General features: G+C 38.0%; 1 protein-coding gene across 1 annotated transcript in view; it reads right to left on the bottom strand.

The window, feature by feature from the left end:
* Positions 1-474: 474 nt before the first annotated feature.
* LOC127944152 (PR domain zinc finger protein 5) overlaps positions 475-18,295 on the bottom strand; it is a 65,256-nt gene continuing 47,435 nt past the window's right edge. The window contains exons 14-16 of the mRNA XM_052539959.1: positions 12,525-12,610; positions 6,737-6,841; positions 475-1,302 (exon numbers count right to left, since the gene is read on the bottom strand). Of these exons, the coding sequence (XP_052395919.1) occupies positions 1,138-1,302; positions 6,737-6,841; positions 12,525-12,610 (356 nt within the window). The 3' untranslated portion in view covers positions 475-1,137. The remainder of the gene's footprint in view (positions 1,303-6,736; positions 6,842-12,524; positions 12,611-18,295) is intronic.

Here is an 18,295-nt window from a genome sequence, read left to right as displayed (position 1 = left end):
CATACCTAAACCGTAACAACTAGACCTATCTTATTAACTATTAATACGCAGCAAATTCAAAGTTTATTGAGGGAAAAGTCTTAGTTAATAGTGAAAATGTGTTCCCTTATCAAAAACGACTATATCCATACTTATTTTCAAACTATTGATCCTACACAAGGAGTAAGAGTTTTGTTCCTAGAGTTCAGAAGCAGAATTTGTGAATTTGGCTCTGGATCTCTGACTAAATGAGTAATTTCTTTGCTATCAAACCCCACACAGAGGCTTTAATTATCCTATAACCAGTGGTAACCAGATTTAGTGAACAATCATTAACCAAGCATGTCTAATCAAGTATCAGAGCACATCCGATTCCTCCAACCATTTACCAAGAATCGAATGTTTATAATTAACTAAAAGAAAATGTGATCAGGGCAGGAGCACTGTCTTCTGTATCCCACAGAGAACTGCAACATCTCCTGCAGATGGACGGGGCAGGGTCGGGACAAATGTTTATTTAACAAAAACATAAACAACACACTGACCAGATTAGTGATATCAGTGATTAAATCGTTCACTTATCAAAACGAAATGCAAACTTAGATGTTAACACATCATGGTAATCTTTCAATCAAATACAAACCTCGTGTGAACCCGAACGCTGAAAATATAAAATGATAAATATTGGATAATACAGTTAAATGCAAATCAACAAACTTTACTCTCAACAAGGATGTAGAAAATTGGTACGCTATGTTCTTTGGTCACGCAACATCCCTTAACATTTCTGAAAAACATCCGAGATCTGATATTGACATACAAGAGGACAAACATGAACGGAGAAGTGAAATGGATCAATATGATGGCTATACTTTGCTCTGTACAATTGCACATTTTCATGCTTTCCTCCTATTTGGATTTGAACCCCCAGCCATGATTAAATACCATTTAATGAGTCCGATCAGTCTGATAAAGTGTTAAATGTCTGAAGGAAATAAAGCGGTTCTGTACATGTAGATAATGCAGATCTTTGGAATGAGCATGGACACTTATGCTTGTGAATTATGCTGTTGTTTGTACCCTGTGTATGTATGTGTTCTTTGTGTACTGGTTTTATATATGGCTTGAGTGGATGTGAATATGTTTGTGCATGACTGTCTATCCCTCTGTCTCTCCGTGGACGTTCTCCATGTGGACTTTGAGGTAGTCGTTGCGGGTGAACTTCTTGTGGCACAGGGAGCATTCAGCCATGGGTCTGTTGGGATTATGGGTCAGTTTGTGTCTGATCAACATCTTCTTCAAACTAAAGGACAGGTCACACACCTAGAAATACACAAACACACAAAGGATTAACAATAATTCAATGATAATAATAATTCAAAAACTGAAACTAACACTTAAACTATTGGTCAAAACATTTATTTTCGTAAACTGGAAAAAAAAATCACAATAAATGAAAAACTAAACGAAACTAACAACATTTACTGAAATAAAATGTTAATTAGCAAAATACCTAAAATATCATTGAGATATGAAATAAAGGCCACTGGAGTGAGCTGTTGGCTTAAACTAGTAATCATTCACCAAGAAACCATCCTGAAACCATTTAGCAACACGCTAACAAGCACTTCAGCCACTTCATAAGCAATGGCCTGGCAAACCTACACTGTGGCCGTGACTTTGGTAGGACAGGACATAATAAATTAGTCTAGTAGCCGTAAGAGGATTTATGTTACATAACCCATGAAAAAGATCCATGAGAGGATGGTTTTTATTTTGGCATTTCACATGTTGTGAAACAGCTTTGGTTTACAGACTTCATGCTGTTATGTTTCGTGTGTTAGTGTGACTTCATGCCCTGCGACCGCAAAGAGGATGTGAAGGCAATGCTCAATACATCCGAGTAGACACACAAACAACCAATAACTGAAGAAATAAAAACACAACCAAAGAACTGCAAGCCAGGGAGAAATCTTCTAAAGTTTGCCACATGCTATTGATCGAGACCTTAACACACACACACACACACACACAGACACACACACAGCAGAACCACTGGACACAACACTGCCAACAAAACAGACGCTCAAAAACAGCCAGTTAGCATAGTGAAGCCAAACCAAGCAGTAAATCGGATTGAGTTAAATCCTGCAGTCTGAGCAGAGGCTTGGTGCCACGACACACACACACACACACACACACACACACTCACTCGAATATGCATCACAAATGGCACACAACTCAATTTCACATGATAAATCAACTTGATCTCTCCAAGAAAACACAATATTCTTCATCTCCATGAAGAGACAGTGAGAGATATTGCAGCTGTCACTTTCTTCATAAAATGAATGTAATTTTTTATTTAAACAGCATGAAAAAGCACTTAATGCCGTGATAGACGACTTATTAGTTTCGGTCTCTCACTGTCACATGAAGTGCAGATTTTAATGGCTGTGGATGGAGATATGTTGGACATGTGATGGTAAAAACGCTGTTGCAGAGATGCTAAACTATTTATATGTATCCATTGCACGATAAAATAAAAAATCACTAAGCACAAAACTATAGACTACTCTGCAAAGTGAATCACAGCACAGCCTGTAGATTTCTGTTTCACGTTTTTTATTTTTATTTTTTTTTATTAAAAAAATATTTTTTGATCGTGTTCCAAAAAAAAAAAAAAATATCTTATGCTCACCAGTGCTGCACTTATTTGATTAAAATGCAGTCAAAACATTAATATTGTGAAATAATATTGCAATTTAAAAGTACACTTTTCTATGTGAATATATAGTCAAATGAAATTTCCTGATGCACAGCTGTATTTTCAGCATCATTCCTCCAGTCTTCAGTGTCACGTGATCTTCAGAAATCATAATAATATACTGATTTACTGCTCAAGAAACATCTTTTGAATGGTAGTGTATTTTGTGGGTGAACTGTTTTAACAACTGGGACATACAATGAATCAAAGTCTCATATTAGATTTCAGTCATACTGCACATCACAGCATGCAAGTGGATGCTTGTGCGCTCGCTATATTGGTTTTCACATGTTTTACGAGTCAGCTATTCTGACAAACAAAGGCTAACAAATCTTCACAGATTCTCATTGCTTGCATGGTCATGAACAGTGTTAAAAAAATCCAACCTTTTTTTCATTTTTATTTTTATTTTTGCCTTCTGGTGAGCACTTGCATTCATCTCAGGGCTCTCGGAGCAGTGTGAATGCTAAACACACCCAGATCCTCTCAGACGTCCACAGCACATGTGGTGCGGTTCACATGTAAAGCCCTTTGTGAACACAACATGCTCTGGTTTAATTCCATTACACAACAGCCCCTAAAAGACACCACACAAAGGTTGCGAGTTCAAGTTTCGGGGCGGCAGGAATTGTAGTTGGGGGAGTGAATGTACAGCGCTCTCTCCACCATCAATACCATGACTGAGGTGCTCTTGAGCAAGACACTGAACCCCAACTGCTCCCCGGGCTGCCCACTGCTCCAGGTGTGTGTGTGCACTTTGTATGGGTTAAACGCAGGGCACAAATTATGAGTAAGGGTCACCATACTTTGCTGAATATCAAATCACTTTTTTTTTTTTCGTCACTTTTCTTTAGTAAATCTAAAACACCATCACTCACAATCTAAAACAGAATAACAAGATCTGAGCCGATTTCTTAGGCCAAAAATGTGGCAATAAAAGGTTGAAGTGTTCAAATCCTCGTTTGGACACAAAATTATGTGTTCTTTAACTTCAACGGGAGCCGTGAAAGACAGGCATGACCACCCCACAGACCACTTAAAATGCAGTCATATACTAAAATAAAATGAATTTGGAGTATGGATAGTTTCTGGCACGCTGCACTTCAGAAATGCTGTGAATGAAAGAAGTCCCGGGATAATTTGCCATCATCAGTGGAAGCCGTTCTAACAACTGCCATCAGAGCGCCAGATTTCAGACCAGATCACTCCAGGTTTAAAAGACTTGTCAAGTCAAAAGCAGAGAGAGAAAAAAAAAATGGAGGAAACAGCCAATTTCATTCGCTTATGCTCATTAAAACAGTCAAAATAGAAAGACATGCTTGCAGTTTGCCATATAAATCAAATGAATAGAGGGGGAGTGTTTCTCATTTTCCTCAGCAAAGTGTGTGTGTGTGTGTGTGTGTGTGTGTGTGTGTGTGTGCGTGTGTGTGTTTAGATTCCTCAATAATCTCCTGAGGAGTGAGTTCACTGCTGGAAAAGTTGGAAGCTGCATATGTGTGAGTGTCTATCTTCATATAACGCTCTTGATTTACACAGGACCTAAGAGAGAACACTAATAAAGCATTAAATTGTAGGTCTGATGGTGAGGAACAGTAACAGCAATCCTCTCCTCAACATTATTTGAGGAATCAGTCACATCTGTAGCATAATTAAATCATTCTTTTTGAAGTGAGGTGTGTTTAAATTAATGTACGTGCTCACACTTACAATTCATCTGACAAGCGAATAAAAATATAAAACAGGCAGCTACTTAATACAAATATTTCTGGATTTCATTTTAATGGTTTAATTAAATGTTAAAAATGTAAAATCATGTCTAATCAATTTAATTAATAAAACTTGCAAAAACGGAAAAATTTAATGTGATTTATACAATAAATGAACCATATGAAATTTTTCTTTCTTTCTTTCTAGAGATACTGTGTTGTTTGTTCTATATAGTTTTTTCTAGATTTATGATTTAATGCACATTTATTATTTAAAAACAGTGGTAATCAAATTAAAGCATAAAGTATCATTTAATTCACATTTCAAAATGTAATCAAAAGAAAATGTAACAATTCCTGCACCTAAAAAACAAACAAACCTGGTGTTAGATGTCCCAGGCTTCAGGAAGTGCTAATCAGTTAGATCCTAGAACGCTTCTGTACAGTTCAGTCATGGCAGCCCTCCGAGTGATTATTATTTTATCCAGCATTTATTGTCGTGGGCATGAAATATACCGTATTTTTCGGACTATAAGTCACATTTATTTAGAACCAAGAACCAAGAGAAAACATTACCGTCTACAGCCAGAGAGGGCGCTCTATGTCTTCAGTGTAGACTACAGGAGAACTGAGCAGCATAGAGCGCCCTCTCACGGCTGGAGATGGTAATGTTTTCTCTTGGTTCATTTTTCTCGGTTCAGGTCAAATTAATTTTGATAAATAAGTCGCACCTGACTATAAGTCGCAGGACCAGCCAAACTATGAAAAAAAGTGGGACTTATAGTCCGGAAAATACGGTACATAAGCTTGATTTTGGCGGACGAGATCTTCTACGCTGCTGCTGCTGAGCAAATACAATTATTTGTTCAGCTTAGCTAAAAAAAAACAAAGGAAGCCTGCTGCAAGAAATGCATAACCCCCAGCAAATCCCTACAGGTGGAGCTGGGGAGGAGGAGGGATAATATAAGCTTTCATAATCGTGCAACGTGCCGAACACAGGCTAGGATACAATGTATATGGATGTGGATTAGGACATACTTCTGATTGGCTGATCATGACTGAACTATATATTTATAGTATCAAACTCTTTCTAATTTCTACTGGCCTACACTTATAGTTTGAATGTGACAAAGATGAGAATAAATGAATAAGACTGTTAACTAACACATTCATTCATGTATGTAAGTATGTTCTGAATTGAATCTGAATATTATTGTTATGAATTCCTTTGGCCTTCTGATATGGTGACAGCCCTGCTGATGAATGCCCTTATGAATAATGCTCAGTAAGACCAGGAGTCAAAACTTTGAATTGCACTGGTTATTATCATTATCGCTCATGAGTCACAGTGACCCGGTTCTTGTGTCATTCTCAGTGATCTGGCCTCAGTGGTTAACAGCTCACTGCAGGGGAAGATTATCAATGAAGAATGACTTCACTCTGGTCTGTCGTACACACAACACTGTCACATGACTTCAGAAGACACGGGATTCTGATTCATATGAACCACGTTTATTGTGCTTTTTTTATGGTACCTCTTTGTATCTTGAAAGCTCCTGTCGTCTTTCAATGTAAATGCAAGGAAACAAGTGACAGGTGTGTTATTCACACAGGAAAGACATGAAAGTGAGTAAATGATGACTTCGTAGGTGTCCCTCTAAGAAAGTAAACGCTGAATGAAGTTTGAACACTAATCAAAGCCCTGATTTGCTGGACCGTGTGTGTGTCCTAGGAGCTGGAGACTATGACGCGGGATTCACCGATGGACACAAACATCTCTTCAGGGACAGTGAGAAGATAGAGAGGAGTTCAAAGCTGATTGTGTGTGTCTTAAGGCGCTGAAGGGTCAGAGATGGGTCAGTTTGCACAGGGCGGTTTGGTCCTTGTGTCCGCCTGGCAGGACATCTTTCCACTGCGGCTTTGACACCACAGTAAAAGCCTCACACACACACACACAGACTCATGCAGACACAGCGTGAGTGTGTGCTGGTGTATGTGCCGCGAGGGCATTCTGGTTCGAGGTCTGATGCGCGTCACGGTGCTGATTATGTGGACTCTGCGTGGGCCGCAGGGTTAAACTCAAGACCGGCTTTAGCTCTTCCAGCGGTCTTAGACTAAACCCCTGCTGAACGTCACACACTACCCACAAGCCACCTCTCTCTCTGCTCTTCCACTGGGATGTGGCTGCGGTGCGTCAAGAGCGGTTGTGTGATAGTCAGCCAGTATCAGACATAAAAAGAGCCTGTGCTTGTGTGTTAGAATGCGGTCTGCGTGTGTAACTCACGTCGCACTGGAAGGGCTTCTCTCCGGTGTGTGTGCGCATGTGTTCATCCAGGCCACGCTTCTGACTGAAGGCCTTGTTGCACTCGCTGCATTTATACGGCTTTTCCTGAAAGAGAGAGAGAGAGAGACAGTGAACACAGGAAAATCAGGTAATATTCGGACTTTCCTAATTAGGATCTGAAGGCGTGCGAGTGTGTAATAGTGAGTTCTGCTGGAGGGATTGACTGCAGTTATTGTGATTTTGAAGAGACTAATGAAGAGCTGATAGATTCAGAAAGAGAGTATAATTCCTCAGGCATGAACATGCATCTAGAAACTAGAGATCCTCATTATACACACAAACACACAGACACACACACCAAAGATGGTCTGGGATAAACAAAAGAAATGCCTTTCATGTGTTACACACCTGGAACTCATTTTACATGGACACACGCATACATTTACTTACATAAGAGACTGAAAACACACAGCACTGCTGTCACACCACAGAAAACATGCATACATGCTGAATTAAACACACCTGGAACACACACTTTTGACACACCAACCCATTTTAATCACTTAATAATTTATAATAATAATAATAATAATAATAATATACTCACAAATGTGGTGACCATTTGTGCAATGCATCATGATTATTTTTATTTTTTTATAAATAAACTTTAAATCTGTTTAAAATATACATTTTTTGTAAGATAAAAGTGTATATACTGTAATTTTATATAAATATTTACTTTATGCATGAACCATTTTTAAAGGACAATTCTAACTGAAGCTAAGAAGTGTGTGACATAGGAAGAGAGGATCCTGGGAAATGCAGCAGGGCAAGGTGTGGTTACATTACACAGGATATGCAAGGTGCTGTGGATCAAGTGTTTGTGTTTTTCATGGACAGATGTAATCAGTATGGGCCTGGGCCAGCGTGGACACGTGTGTTTGACAAAATGAGACAAAAAGATTAAGTGTAAGACGAGACTTCTGGCGTTTGTAGAGCAAAATACATCCAGCGTGTAGCTGTGAGACTCCATCACTGAATCAGATCAGCAGTAAAACTGTCAGCTGGGACCATGAGCAAAACAACCCCCACAAAATATGTAAAGGTCAAAAATCATGCACTACAAATACATTAGCACAGATGGGCAATAGTGAATGGCCCATAATGCTTTGCAGCTTTGTCAGTATACCAATGCACCTTCATCAGTCTGTTTTTAAAAGCATGCATCCTTCGCAGCCTGTAAAAAAAAACAAAAAAACAAACAAAAAAAAAACAGATAAAAATCAGACTAACGTTTAGGATGAGTTTGAAAAAGTAGGTTTTCAAAAATCTAAATGTAGGACAGGAAGTTTGGTCGATTATGGCAACATTGCTATCGATGTTCTCGGCATGTTCATCAAGACCAGATAAATGACAATAGGCAAAACAGTAACACTTTAGAATAAGGTTCCATTAGTTAATGTTAGTTAATGTATTAATTAACATGAACAAACAATGAATAATACATTTATTACTGTATTTATTCATCTTCGTTAATGTTAGTTAATGAAAATACAGTTATTCATTGTTAGTTCATGGTAATTCACAGTGCATTAACTAATGTTAACAAGCACAACTTTTGATTTAAATAATGCATTAGTAAATGTTGAAATTAACATAAACTAAGATTATAAATGCTGTAGAAGGATTGTTCTTGCTTAGTTCATGTTAACGAAAGTAGTTAACTAACATTAACTAATGGAACCTTATTCTAAAGTGTTACCGGCAAAACTAATCGATAGCTATTGGCATCTTTTGAAAATGTATTATGATTTTTGACCACAAGGTGGCACTGCCCAAAAACTTTTTTAGTATGTTCAGTGCCTCAGACACATAACAAATTTTCGTGATGATACGCCAATGCATTTGTAAAATATATCATTTTACAACAACATTTTAAATATTAAATAAAAATTAAATTGTTCAACTCAGTATGTCGCCTTCAATCAAAAAAAAAAAATGTTCAGAAGTTATACAAAAAATAAATAAATAACCATAACCTCTAGTGCGGCACTGTGCTGAAACTGTTCAGGTACCCTTGAGTCATAATTATTTTAACATACACCAAGTATACTTCAGCTGTCAGTGTGCCGCAACGGTACACACACTGTCCACTGGATGCAATCATGTGTCTGCTGATATCCACGCACACCATCCACATGCAGCCCAATTATTGTGACTGCTTAGACAATCCCCGTGAGGTGAATGTTGAGACCGAGCAAGTCAAGTAGGTGATACTGGGCATGTGTCGCGCTCGTCCTTTCGCGCTCATTCATGGTTGAACACTTTGAAAGCAGCTGAGCAAGAGACGGAATGGAACAAGGAAAGTGAAGTATACCTGGGCCTTAAAGGGTTAGTTCACCCAAAAATGAAAATTAGCCCATAAATGACTCACTCTCAAGTCATCCTACAGTAGGTGTATAAGACTTAGTTACAATACTAAGAGTTATATAAAAAAAATGTCTTTGATCTTTCAAGCTGTTTCACGGCACTCAGCGGGTGTTGCAGTGCATCAGTCCAAAAGAAAAAGTGCCCATCCTTGATAAAATAAAGTGTCCCACATGGCTCCGGGGGGTGAGCAAAGGCCTACTGTAGTGAATCGATGTTTTCACGAGCCTCACCGACGCATGCGCAGTGCTGACCCTATAAGTCATCAGCCCAGAACTGATTCAGTGTACTGTACAACTTTTTGCGCAAGCTACATTAAAGTGATTATGGATATTTTTTCTTAGAAAAATGCATCAATTCGCTACAGAAGGCCCTTGTCCCCCCACAGCCGTGTAAGACACTTTTTATTATGAATGGACGCTTTTTATTTTACTTCTTTTGGACTGATACCTTTCAACATCTGATAATAGTAATGATAGAGCTTTAAAAGAGCTTTTTTTTTATATATAACTCCGATTCGTCTGAAAGAAGAAAGTCATATACACCTAGGATGACTTGAGGGTGAGTCATTTATGGACTAATTTTCATTTTGGTGTGAACTAATCATTTAAAGATTTGCAGGTAGAAGAAAAAAACTAATGATTACAAGAGATGTTTATGCATCTTTGGTGCCTGGTGTTGAGAGCTTCAGACTGAGACAGTCTGGGAACCTTGGTGGCTTTGAATGGCCAAGGGCCGCCCAAGTGGCCAACAGATAGAGCAACAAATCATATGTTTGTGCCGTGTCATGTTTAGGGGTGTGGAAATGTCCCCCCAATAACAGACCAGTGTGTAAAACTCTTGGACGTAATTCAGAGTATCTGTACCGCAAACTTTACATATTTCACATACTTTTGAAAATCTAGTGTTCAGTTGATCCTGGTGAGTGCTCAATGTCACAGTTGTAAACACGAAGGATTTCTTCTTCCATGATGGGGTTTGGCATCACAGCATCTTTTGTTTGCAGCCAAAACATTAAAGAACGAAACACACTTCTCCCGGAAATCCTGTATAATTCAACCAATTCGATGACGAATTCGAAACTCCTGAAGTGTTTCCAGTTTTGTGTGACGTATGCATCAGATTTTCAGCCACTGGTCTGTGGGTGTGACGACTGAGGCTGAGAATACCAATTAAATATCTAGCTCTGTCGATTCAGTATTTCTGCCACACTGCTGTTGAAAAGCAGTGCAGGAGATATTAGCATCAGAGTCAGTTTCATAAGCAAAAATTCCATTTGCTTTCTCCATAGGGGAATTGATTTTTAATGATAACTTGTAAAGCTTTAATACTGTGAGCTCTGAGGTTGTTAATCAATGCTATTTGCTATTATTAAAGTTGTCCGTTTACATTATTTATTGTGAAAAACTACATCACCCATGATTCTCCAAAACTTCCACCAATAAGAGTTTTACATTTCTCCATTGTTTTTGATTATGCAATTCACAGTGTATCACAAAACTGTAGTTTTCTCCCACTGTTTTGTCTCAAATTAACTTTTTTAATGTTGTTTACCTCATAGCTGGTTGGTTTGGTTCATGGCTTGTAACTCTAACAAACACATTTTGTAAATCTTTATGAGACAAATGAATGGAAAAAAATACTTCCGAAACAAGGATGCTGAAAAAAAAGGAATCTGATGCATTCTACGCTCTAAAAAAAATATATTTTTTATTTTAATTTTTTAATGGCATCTATGGTTCCATGTACTGAAGATACTTTAACATCCATGGAAACTTTCCATTCCACTTTATAGTGTAAAAAGGTTCTACATATTATTAAAATATCCTTCAAAAAAAGAAAAAAAAGAAAAAAAAAGATATTGTTCTATGAAAGATTCTTTGAAGAACCCAAAATGGTTTCTTTTAATGGCAATCTGCAAAACCCCATTTTATTTTTAAGTGTATAACGAACCTCATTTGCACAGAAAGGCATGTTTTTCACAGAAAAGACTGGTGATTTCTTTTGAGTGCACATGGTGCATCACTGTTTTAGCATGAGTGAAAGCAGTATTAGAGTCAGCTGGAGGGTTTTGTGCTGAAATACAGTCCTATAAAGTGGACAACTCTTTAGTGAGGCCCAAACAGAAAGAAATATCTTTCACGTAAGAGGATTAGCACAGCTCTGTCACTGCTTGTTCTCATTTCTGCATCACCAATGCTCTATTTTCACTTGATGTCTTAATGGCTGTGTTTCTGTTGCGTGTCAGTCCACAGCTCATTCGTAATGCTGCAGAACTGCAGGATCACGCTCCAAATTTGGCAAAGAGTTCCAATGATGTACTGCATCTGTTCTGATTTCTTAGGTTTTCGCTGATGTTCCCACTCTATCTGTGCAACAAATATGACGGACACTGCTATTCTAAACAACTGGGGAAAAGACGGGAGAAGAGAGGAAATGATGTCACAACAAACACCCATGTCATCCATCATCGGAGAACAGCTATCCAAAAAAATGTTTCATTTCTTTCTATTTAGCTGATTTCATTAAGAGTCTCAACTAGCTCCCACTAAGCGCTAGTTGATAAAAAAAAAATAAAGAAATAAAAAAAAATCATTACATGTCTGGTTTCAGGTAAATGTTGATGACCCCAATGACTCACATCCCTGCTGGGTTAATGATAATACAACCTCTGTGGATAATAAATAGTGTCAATGCCAAATGGCCTTTTTGGCACGTTTTTCCATCTTTCCATTGGCTTGCTGTGACCCTGAAGTAAAAAGTCAAAAACGAAATGTTTAAAAACTCTTACATCTGTTAAATGGGTGGTGTAATCTGGTCTTAATCATGTTTCTGTAGCTGCTTTTATGTCACATACATGGCCACGTCTGGACACGCACACACACACTTAACGGTGTTTTAGGCAGTAGGCTTTTTAGGCCGATGTTGAAGAAAGTGTATTGCTTGTGTTTTGTCCTGCGATGAGGAGACATTCCTAATGGCCCGCTTCAGCAGAAGTTAAAAACATCTGATGTATAGACACTTGAAAAACACACAACTACACAACTAATCAGGAGTAAAGGTGACATAAAGATATAGAGAAAACTCATAGATCCTAGAATATATGTTTTTTAGTGTAAAATAGAAATCTCTCCACTTCAGTTGTCTTTCAAATGCAAGTTACAGACGACCAGTACAGTCATTTTGACATGCTGAAAACACGGTTAATGAGACACAGTGCTGCATTTCATAGCCAAGTTTGTGTGACTTTCACATACACAGAAGCAGAGCAATGCAATGGCAATGGGAAAAACAAAAGAGATGGGAAGGTGGACGTACAGTATCCATAAATAAATGTGTGCTCATATGAGTGTAGTCTTACCCGGGTGTGTGTGCGTATGTGCATTTTAAGGCCGTCGTTCTTGCTGAAGGCCTTGTCACAGTACGGGCACTGGTACGGTCGCTCACCTGAAGACAGACAAACACAAACAAACATTAGACTGTCAGACAATAAATATATATTCTCAAATGGAACAGTTTATTCATCTTTTTTAAATATAAAAAAAAAAAAAATGTTACATGTTTCTTAACACATTTGAGGCATTAGGTTCATATGTGACCCTGGAGCACAAAACCAGTCTTTAGTCGCTGGGGTATATTTTTAGCTATAGCCAAAAAAAAAAAAAAACATTGTATGGGTCAAGATGATTGATTTTTCTTCATCAAAAATCATTAGGATATTATTTGAAGATCATGTTCCATGAAGATATTTTGTAAATGTCCTACTAGAAATATATCAAAATTAATTTTTGATTTGTAATATGCTTTGTTAAGAATTCATTTGGTCAAATGTAAAGGCAATTTTCTAGGGATGCACGATCATAATTTTTCATGGCCGATTCGGATACCGTTTTTTTACAAGCAAACTGGCTGATTCCGATACCGATTTCGACTTTTTTTTTTTTTTTACGTAACAAACAAGAAAGAAGGAAAGTGTGCATAAACAAGATGTTTATTTGGTATTTAATAGGCCAAACTGGCTTTTGGATATTGAAAACATTAACGGTAACCATCTGAAATTAACGGCAGTAACTGCGCAGTAAGTCGCCTACATTCAATACAAACACACATGGTACAGACATCAGCATTTAGCTTTTGTTTTTGAATTGGGTTGAAACTACATAGACCTGGACTTAAATAAAAGATTAACTGTAACCATGTGAAATTAAAGGCAATAACTGCATAGTTCTACAGTCCAACACAATCAACACACATTCAATAAGATGTTTCTTAATCAACATTCAGTATTTGTTTTAGTTGTTAAATTTGGTTATAAATTAAAAATAAAAAAAGCTTTACTAGTGAAATAAAAAAGTATGTTATATAAATGATTCCAAAATGTTAAAATCAAATAATGTTGGTGCGAATAAAACAAAGATGCAAAGTGTTTCATTCATCAAAAAAAAAAAAGCAAAAAAGAAAAGGGTAATGATTCACATCTATATTTTTTTAACTTGAGCAAATACTTATTTATAAGACCAAAAACCGGCCGATTGTGTATATATATATATATATATATATATATATATATATATATATATATATATATATATATATATATATATATATATATATATATATTATAATAAATGTAATGTAAATTTTATAATTCCATCATTAACAACATGGTGCAGCTGTTTGGTTTCTTTTCGTATCAGGGGTCAATGAGCTTGCTGCTCAACATTCAAATACTCAGCTAGTGCTTGCTGTAGCAGTAACAGTGCGCTTCAGAATCTCTCCACTTCCCCAGCTCCACCTGTATAGATCTGCTATGGGGTGTTTCCATGTATGTTATTATATGGGGATTATTTCATATATATAATATGTGCAGCAGCAGTATTTCCTACATGCTCACAGCAGCATGCCTGTGGATGTATTGGCCGTAGCAGGTTTCTGAACTTGATCTGCAGCAGCAGCAGCATAGCAGATCAATTCAACTAAGACCGAACACATTAACACTGCCATGCATATTACCAGGCTAAACTCTCCAAGAGTTGTCATTTAGCTCCATTTCTCCACATTTTTGTTGTGATTGCATGTAGTAGATTCAGCAAAGTTTTGGTCATGTTGTTAACTTAGAGATCTTAAAATTTGGAATATAATACATGATACAGCAGACTTTATAGAGTTATTAATTAATGCCTGGAGATGAAGAAAAACATTTTACTTCATGGTATATTTAGCGTGCTGGATTACAGAAACATGCTGTGAGAGCACCAAGCAGAGTGCTTTTCTAGCAAGCAGAATTTTCTAGAAAGCAGAGTCCATTATTTTGACGGCAAAAAAAAAAAAAGACAATTCAGTTACTTGGTTCAATTGTCAAAGCTATGAGCAAGACTCGTAAACAAAGACTGTGATGTGGCATGTTTATTTGTGAGCTGTTTTTAGTAACTGAGATACATTTAAATCATTGTTCAAGTTGTTGGTTTTGAAGTAAGGCCACTGATCCCCATCTGAGCAGCAGTGCCAGGACTGTTTAAATGGAAAATGAACGCTCTAATTGGTGATCAAGGCACATTATGGCTTCATCATCACTCCTAAGGTTCTACACCACTGGAATCAAAGCTTGGAAAGACTGGAATCTTCCGCCTCTTTGGATCAAGAATATTTTGATGCCAGGCACAATCCGGCTTTGGAACAGAGAACCTGGCAGAGAACTTCGGAATCTGCATAATATTAAAGGCTCCAATATGCTGTGGGATTCAACGCAGAAAGTAACTGTGTCATACACAGAACTTGAAAAATAAGATGTATTTGGTGACTTATCTTAGATGTATCTGATGCTGCACCTAAAGGCTGGATATCTTTTGTAAAAAAATTTTTTTAGCATAAATGCCTTTTTTAGCCCAAGATCAAGTATACCTTGACTGGATACATCAATACGGCTGCATACTGATATTTCAATCAGATATGTATATATGCAAACGGAGCAGGCTTTAATCTTTATGAATGTGAATATCAGAGATGGGACCAAGTCACACATGTGCAAGTCTCAAGTAAGTCTCAAGTCTTAACCTTCAAGTCTCAAGTAAGTCCCAAGTATTTTTTTCTTGGGCAAGTCAAGTCAAGTCAAGTCACAAGCTATGTCAAGTCAAGTCCAAGTCAAGTCACCTTAATATTGTTATTTTACCTGCAGAATCTGATCTTAATAAAGTTAAAAGACAAGATATCAGTAACTGTCAGTAAATTAAAATAATTTGGATTTGCATTGTAAATACTCATGTTCAGTAAAATACATCATGGAATCAAACAAAATTGTAACTTCCTAAAATTATTTATTTTTCACTTCTGCCAACAGTGTTTGAAATGTTTTACATTTTTAACATTGAGTCCATAAAACTAAACATCCAACAGACTCCTCTCTGAACACCTCTCTCTCTCTCTCTCTCTCTCAAACACAGTTTACATACAACATTAAACTGTTACATTTCTCCTCTCTCTCTCTCTCTCTCTCTCTCTCTCTCTCACACACACACAAACACACACACTCTCTCTCTCTCTCAGAGTATAGAATATAAATATGACGTATTTTCAGTTGTTTCATACTTTTTTGTTATGTACAGTACAGACCAAAAGTTTGGACACACCTTCTCATTCAAAGAGTTTTCTTTATTTTCATGACTATGAAAATTGTAGATTCACACTGAAGGCATCAAAACTATGAATTAACACATGTGGAATTATATATGGAATTATATACATAACAAAAAAGTGTGAAACAACTGAAAATATGTCATATTCTAGGTTCTTTAAAGTAGCCACTTTTTGCTTTGATTACTGCTTTGCACACTCTTGGCATTCTCTTGATGAGCTTCAAGAGGTAGTCACCTGAAATGTTCTTCCAACAGTCTTGAAGGAGTTCACCGAGAGATGCTTAGCACTTGTTGGCCCTTTTGCCTTCTGTCTGTGGTCCAGATCACCCCTAAACCATCTCGATTGGGTTCAGGTTCGGTGACTGTGGAGGCCAGGTCATCTGGCGCAGCACCCCATCACTCTCCTTCTTGCTCAAATAGCCCTTGATGCTTTCAGTGTGACTCTACAATAGTCAATAGTCATGAAAAGAAAACTCTTTGAATGAGAAGGTGTGTCCAAACTTTTGGTCTGTACTGTACATAACAAAAAACAGTACATAACAAAAAACTTAAAATACGTCATATTTCTATTCTGTACTGTATATATATATATATATGTGCACTTCTCATGATTGGGTAATCGCGGCAGCTACATTAGTTTTTCTGATTAATTGTTTTGCTCTATGAGAAAGACAAGGTAACAAAATGTTCGGGGCTTATGCCCCCTTAGCCCAGCCCTTTCAATGCGTTTTTTTGACGGCCTGCTAGCGGATCATTAGGGGCCGTTCACATCACGTCTTTTGCGCGCGCAAGTTCGTTATTTCCAATGTATGCGCACGGTATGCGCGCTCATAATGGAAGCAACACGCGCGTGTCGCACCGCATCGAGTTAAAAACAATCTAAACTTTTCAGAATGCCGCAAGCGCACCGCAGGTCATATGACAATAACTAACCAATCAGCTTCATCCTTTCCCGTATCAACGTTGAAAGCTCAGCTAAGATGAAGGAACAGCTGTTCATAGCTGTATATGGATTGCCATTTTGAAACGAATTTAGTAGCAGAGCTACTGCGAGCGATTTTTAGTGCTGCAAATCCATTTATACTTTGCTGAAAATTCATTGAGAGAGAGCGTGTCATGGATGCTTAGCAACGACAGACGCCCCAGGAGCACTTCTGTCCGAGCGCTGTGGAAAGAAGGAGAAAGCGGCGCGACTAGCGTTTTCCACGCGTTTTTAGGCGCGAACTATTGAAGACAAAAGCGATGACCCTCGGTACCTCTCAGGCTGACATGTTGATGTGATGTGATATCTGATTTAAGTGGGCATGGTGTGTGTAAGGTAGAGAGGGCATGACTGATGATAGTGTCCTGATCCAGTCACGACGCTATTCTCAGCCTGCGCTCCAGCTGAGTAATCAACTTTATTTAAAAAATAATTTATATATTTTATATTCAAACTGAAAACATGATGTGATTAACACTCAAGTCATTCAAGTCATCGTGTCTCAAGTCAAGTCAAGTCCCGAGTCTTTAACTTCCAAGTCCGAGTCAAGTCTCAAGTCCTAAAAATAGCGACTCGAGTCGACTCGAGTCCAAGTCACCAAGTCACAAGTCCCCATGTCTGGTGAATATATATATGATTTGACTCACAGAGGGTCTAGACATACGCTGTTCGATCTTTTATTACACCAAGTTTGGAATAATGTGTACACAAGCAATCTAAAATATAAAAGAGGATTTCCAAATCAGTACTTTGTGTGTCTTCAGATTATCAGTTTTTCTCTTTAGAAAAGTAAAACCAAACACACAGGTTTTTGTGTCTCTATCTCCTCCGGCTTAAGCCGAATCCTACCGATGATGGAAAGCCAATCCCTGCCGCGATCCGCGAGCCAGCGCAATACCGAGCAACTCAGTGGAGGATCGCCCCAGGTGGAGTGCCTAAGCAGTCAGACCGGGTGTGAGAACCGGCTACAGAGCCTCAGACGGTGTGAGTGCAGAGAGCTGCTACACCCACTGCATCACGGCTGAGGGTGAGAGGAGTATGGAACGGTGTTGGTGCCAAAACAGGGAGGGGGATCTAAAAGACTGGGAGTCTGAACTGGAGATCGATCTGACCCCTCTCCTCTCTCTGTCATCTCCGCTAGACTATTTGCCCAATCTTCACAGTACTTTAGACTCCGATGGAAACGCAGAAAACCACAGGTCTGGGGAGAAAATAGTTCCTGGGAATAAAGTTCCAGGTACAATTGTTACGGGTTATTTCATTTGAAACGCTGCAATATAGAGCTGTGTAATCAGAAAGTTTATATTTTGTGATGACAGAAAACTGTTGTGTTGTGCACCTTTCGACCAAGCAGATAATAAATACACTGTGCATTATTTACTCCATATTGTAGTCTGACAGACTTAATTCTAAAATCAAGACTACGCAGTCTACAAATCAAGTTTTGCATGATTTCAGCAAAATAATTTCCCTGCATAAGAAACAAAGCTCTGTATAATTGGAAGTCACTGGCACAGC

This window comes from Carassius gibelio, chromosome A23 (genome assembly GCF_023724105.1).
Source record: "Carassius gibelio isolate Cgi1373 ecotype wild population from Czech Republic chromosome A23, carGib1.2-hapl.c, whole genome shotgun sequence".
NCBI classification, from domain to species: Eukaryota; Metazoa; Chordata; class Actinopteri; order Cypriniformes; family Cyprinidae; genus Carassius; species Carassius gibelio.
This window is presented reverse-complemented; position numbering and strand designations above follow the sequence as displayed.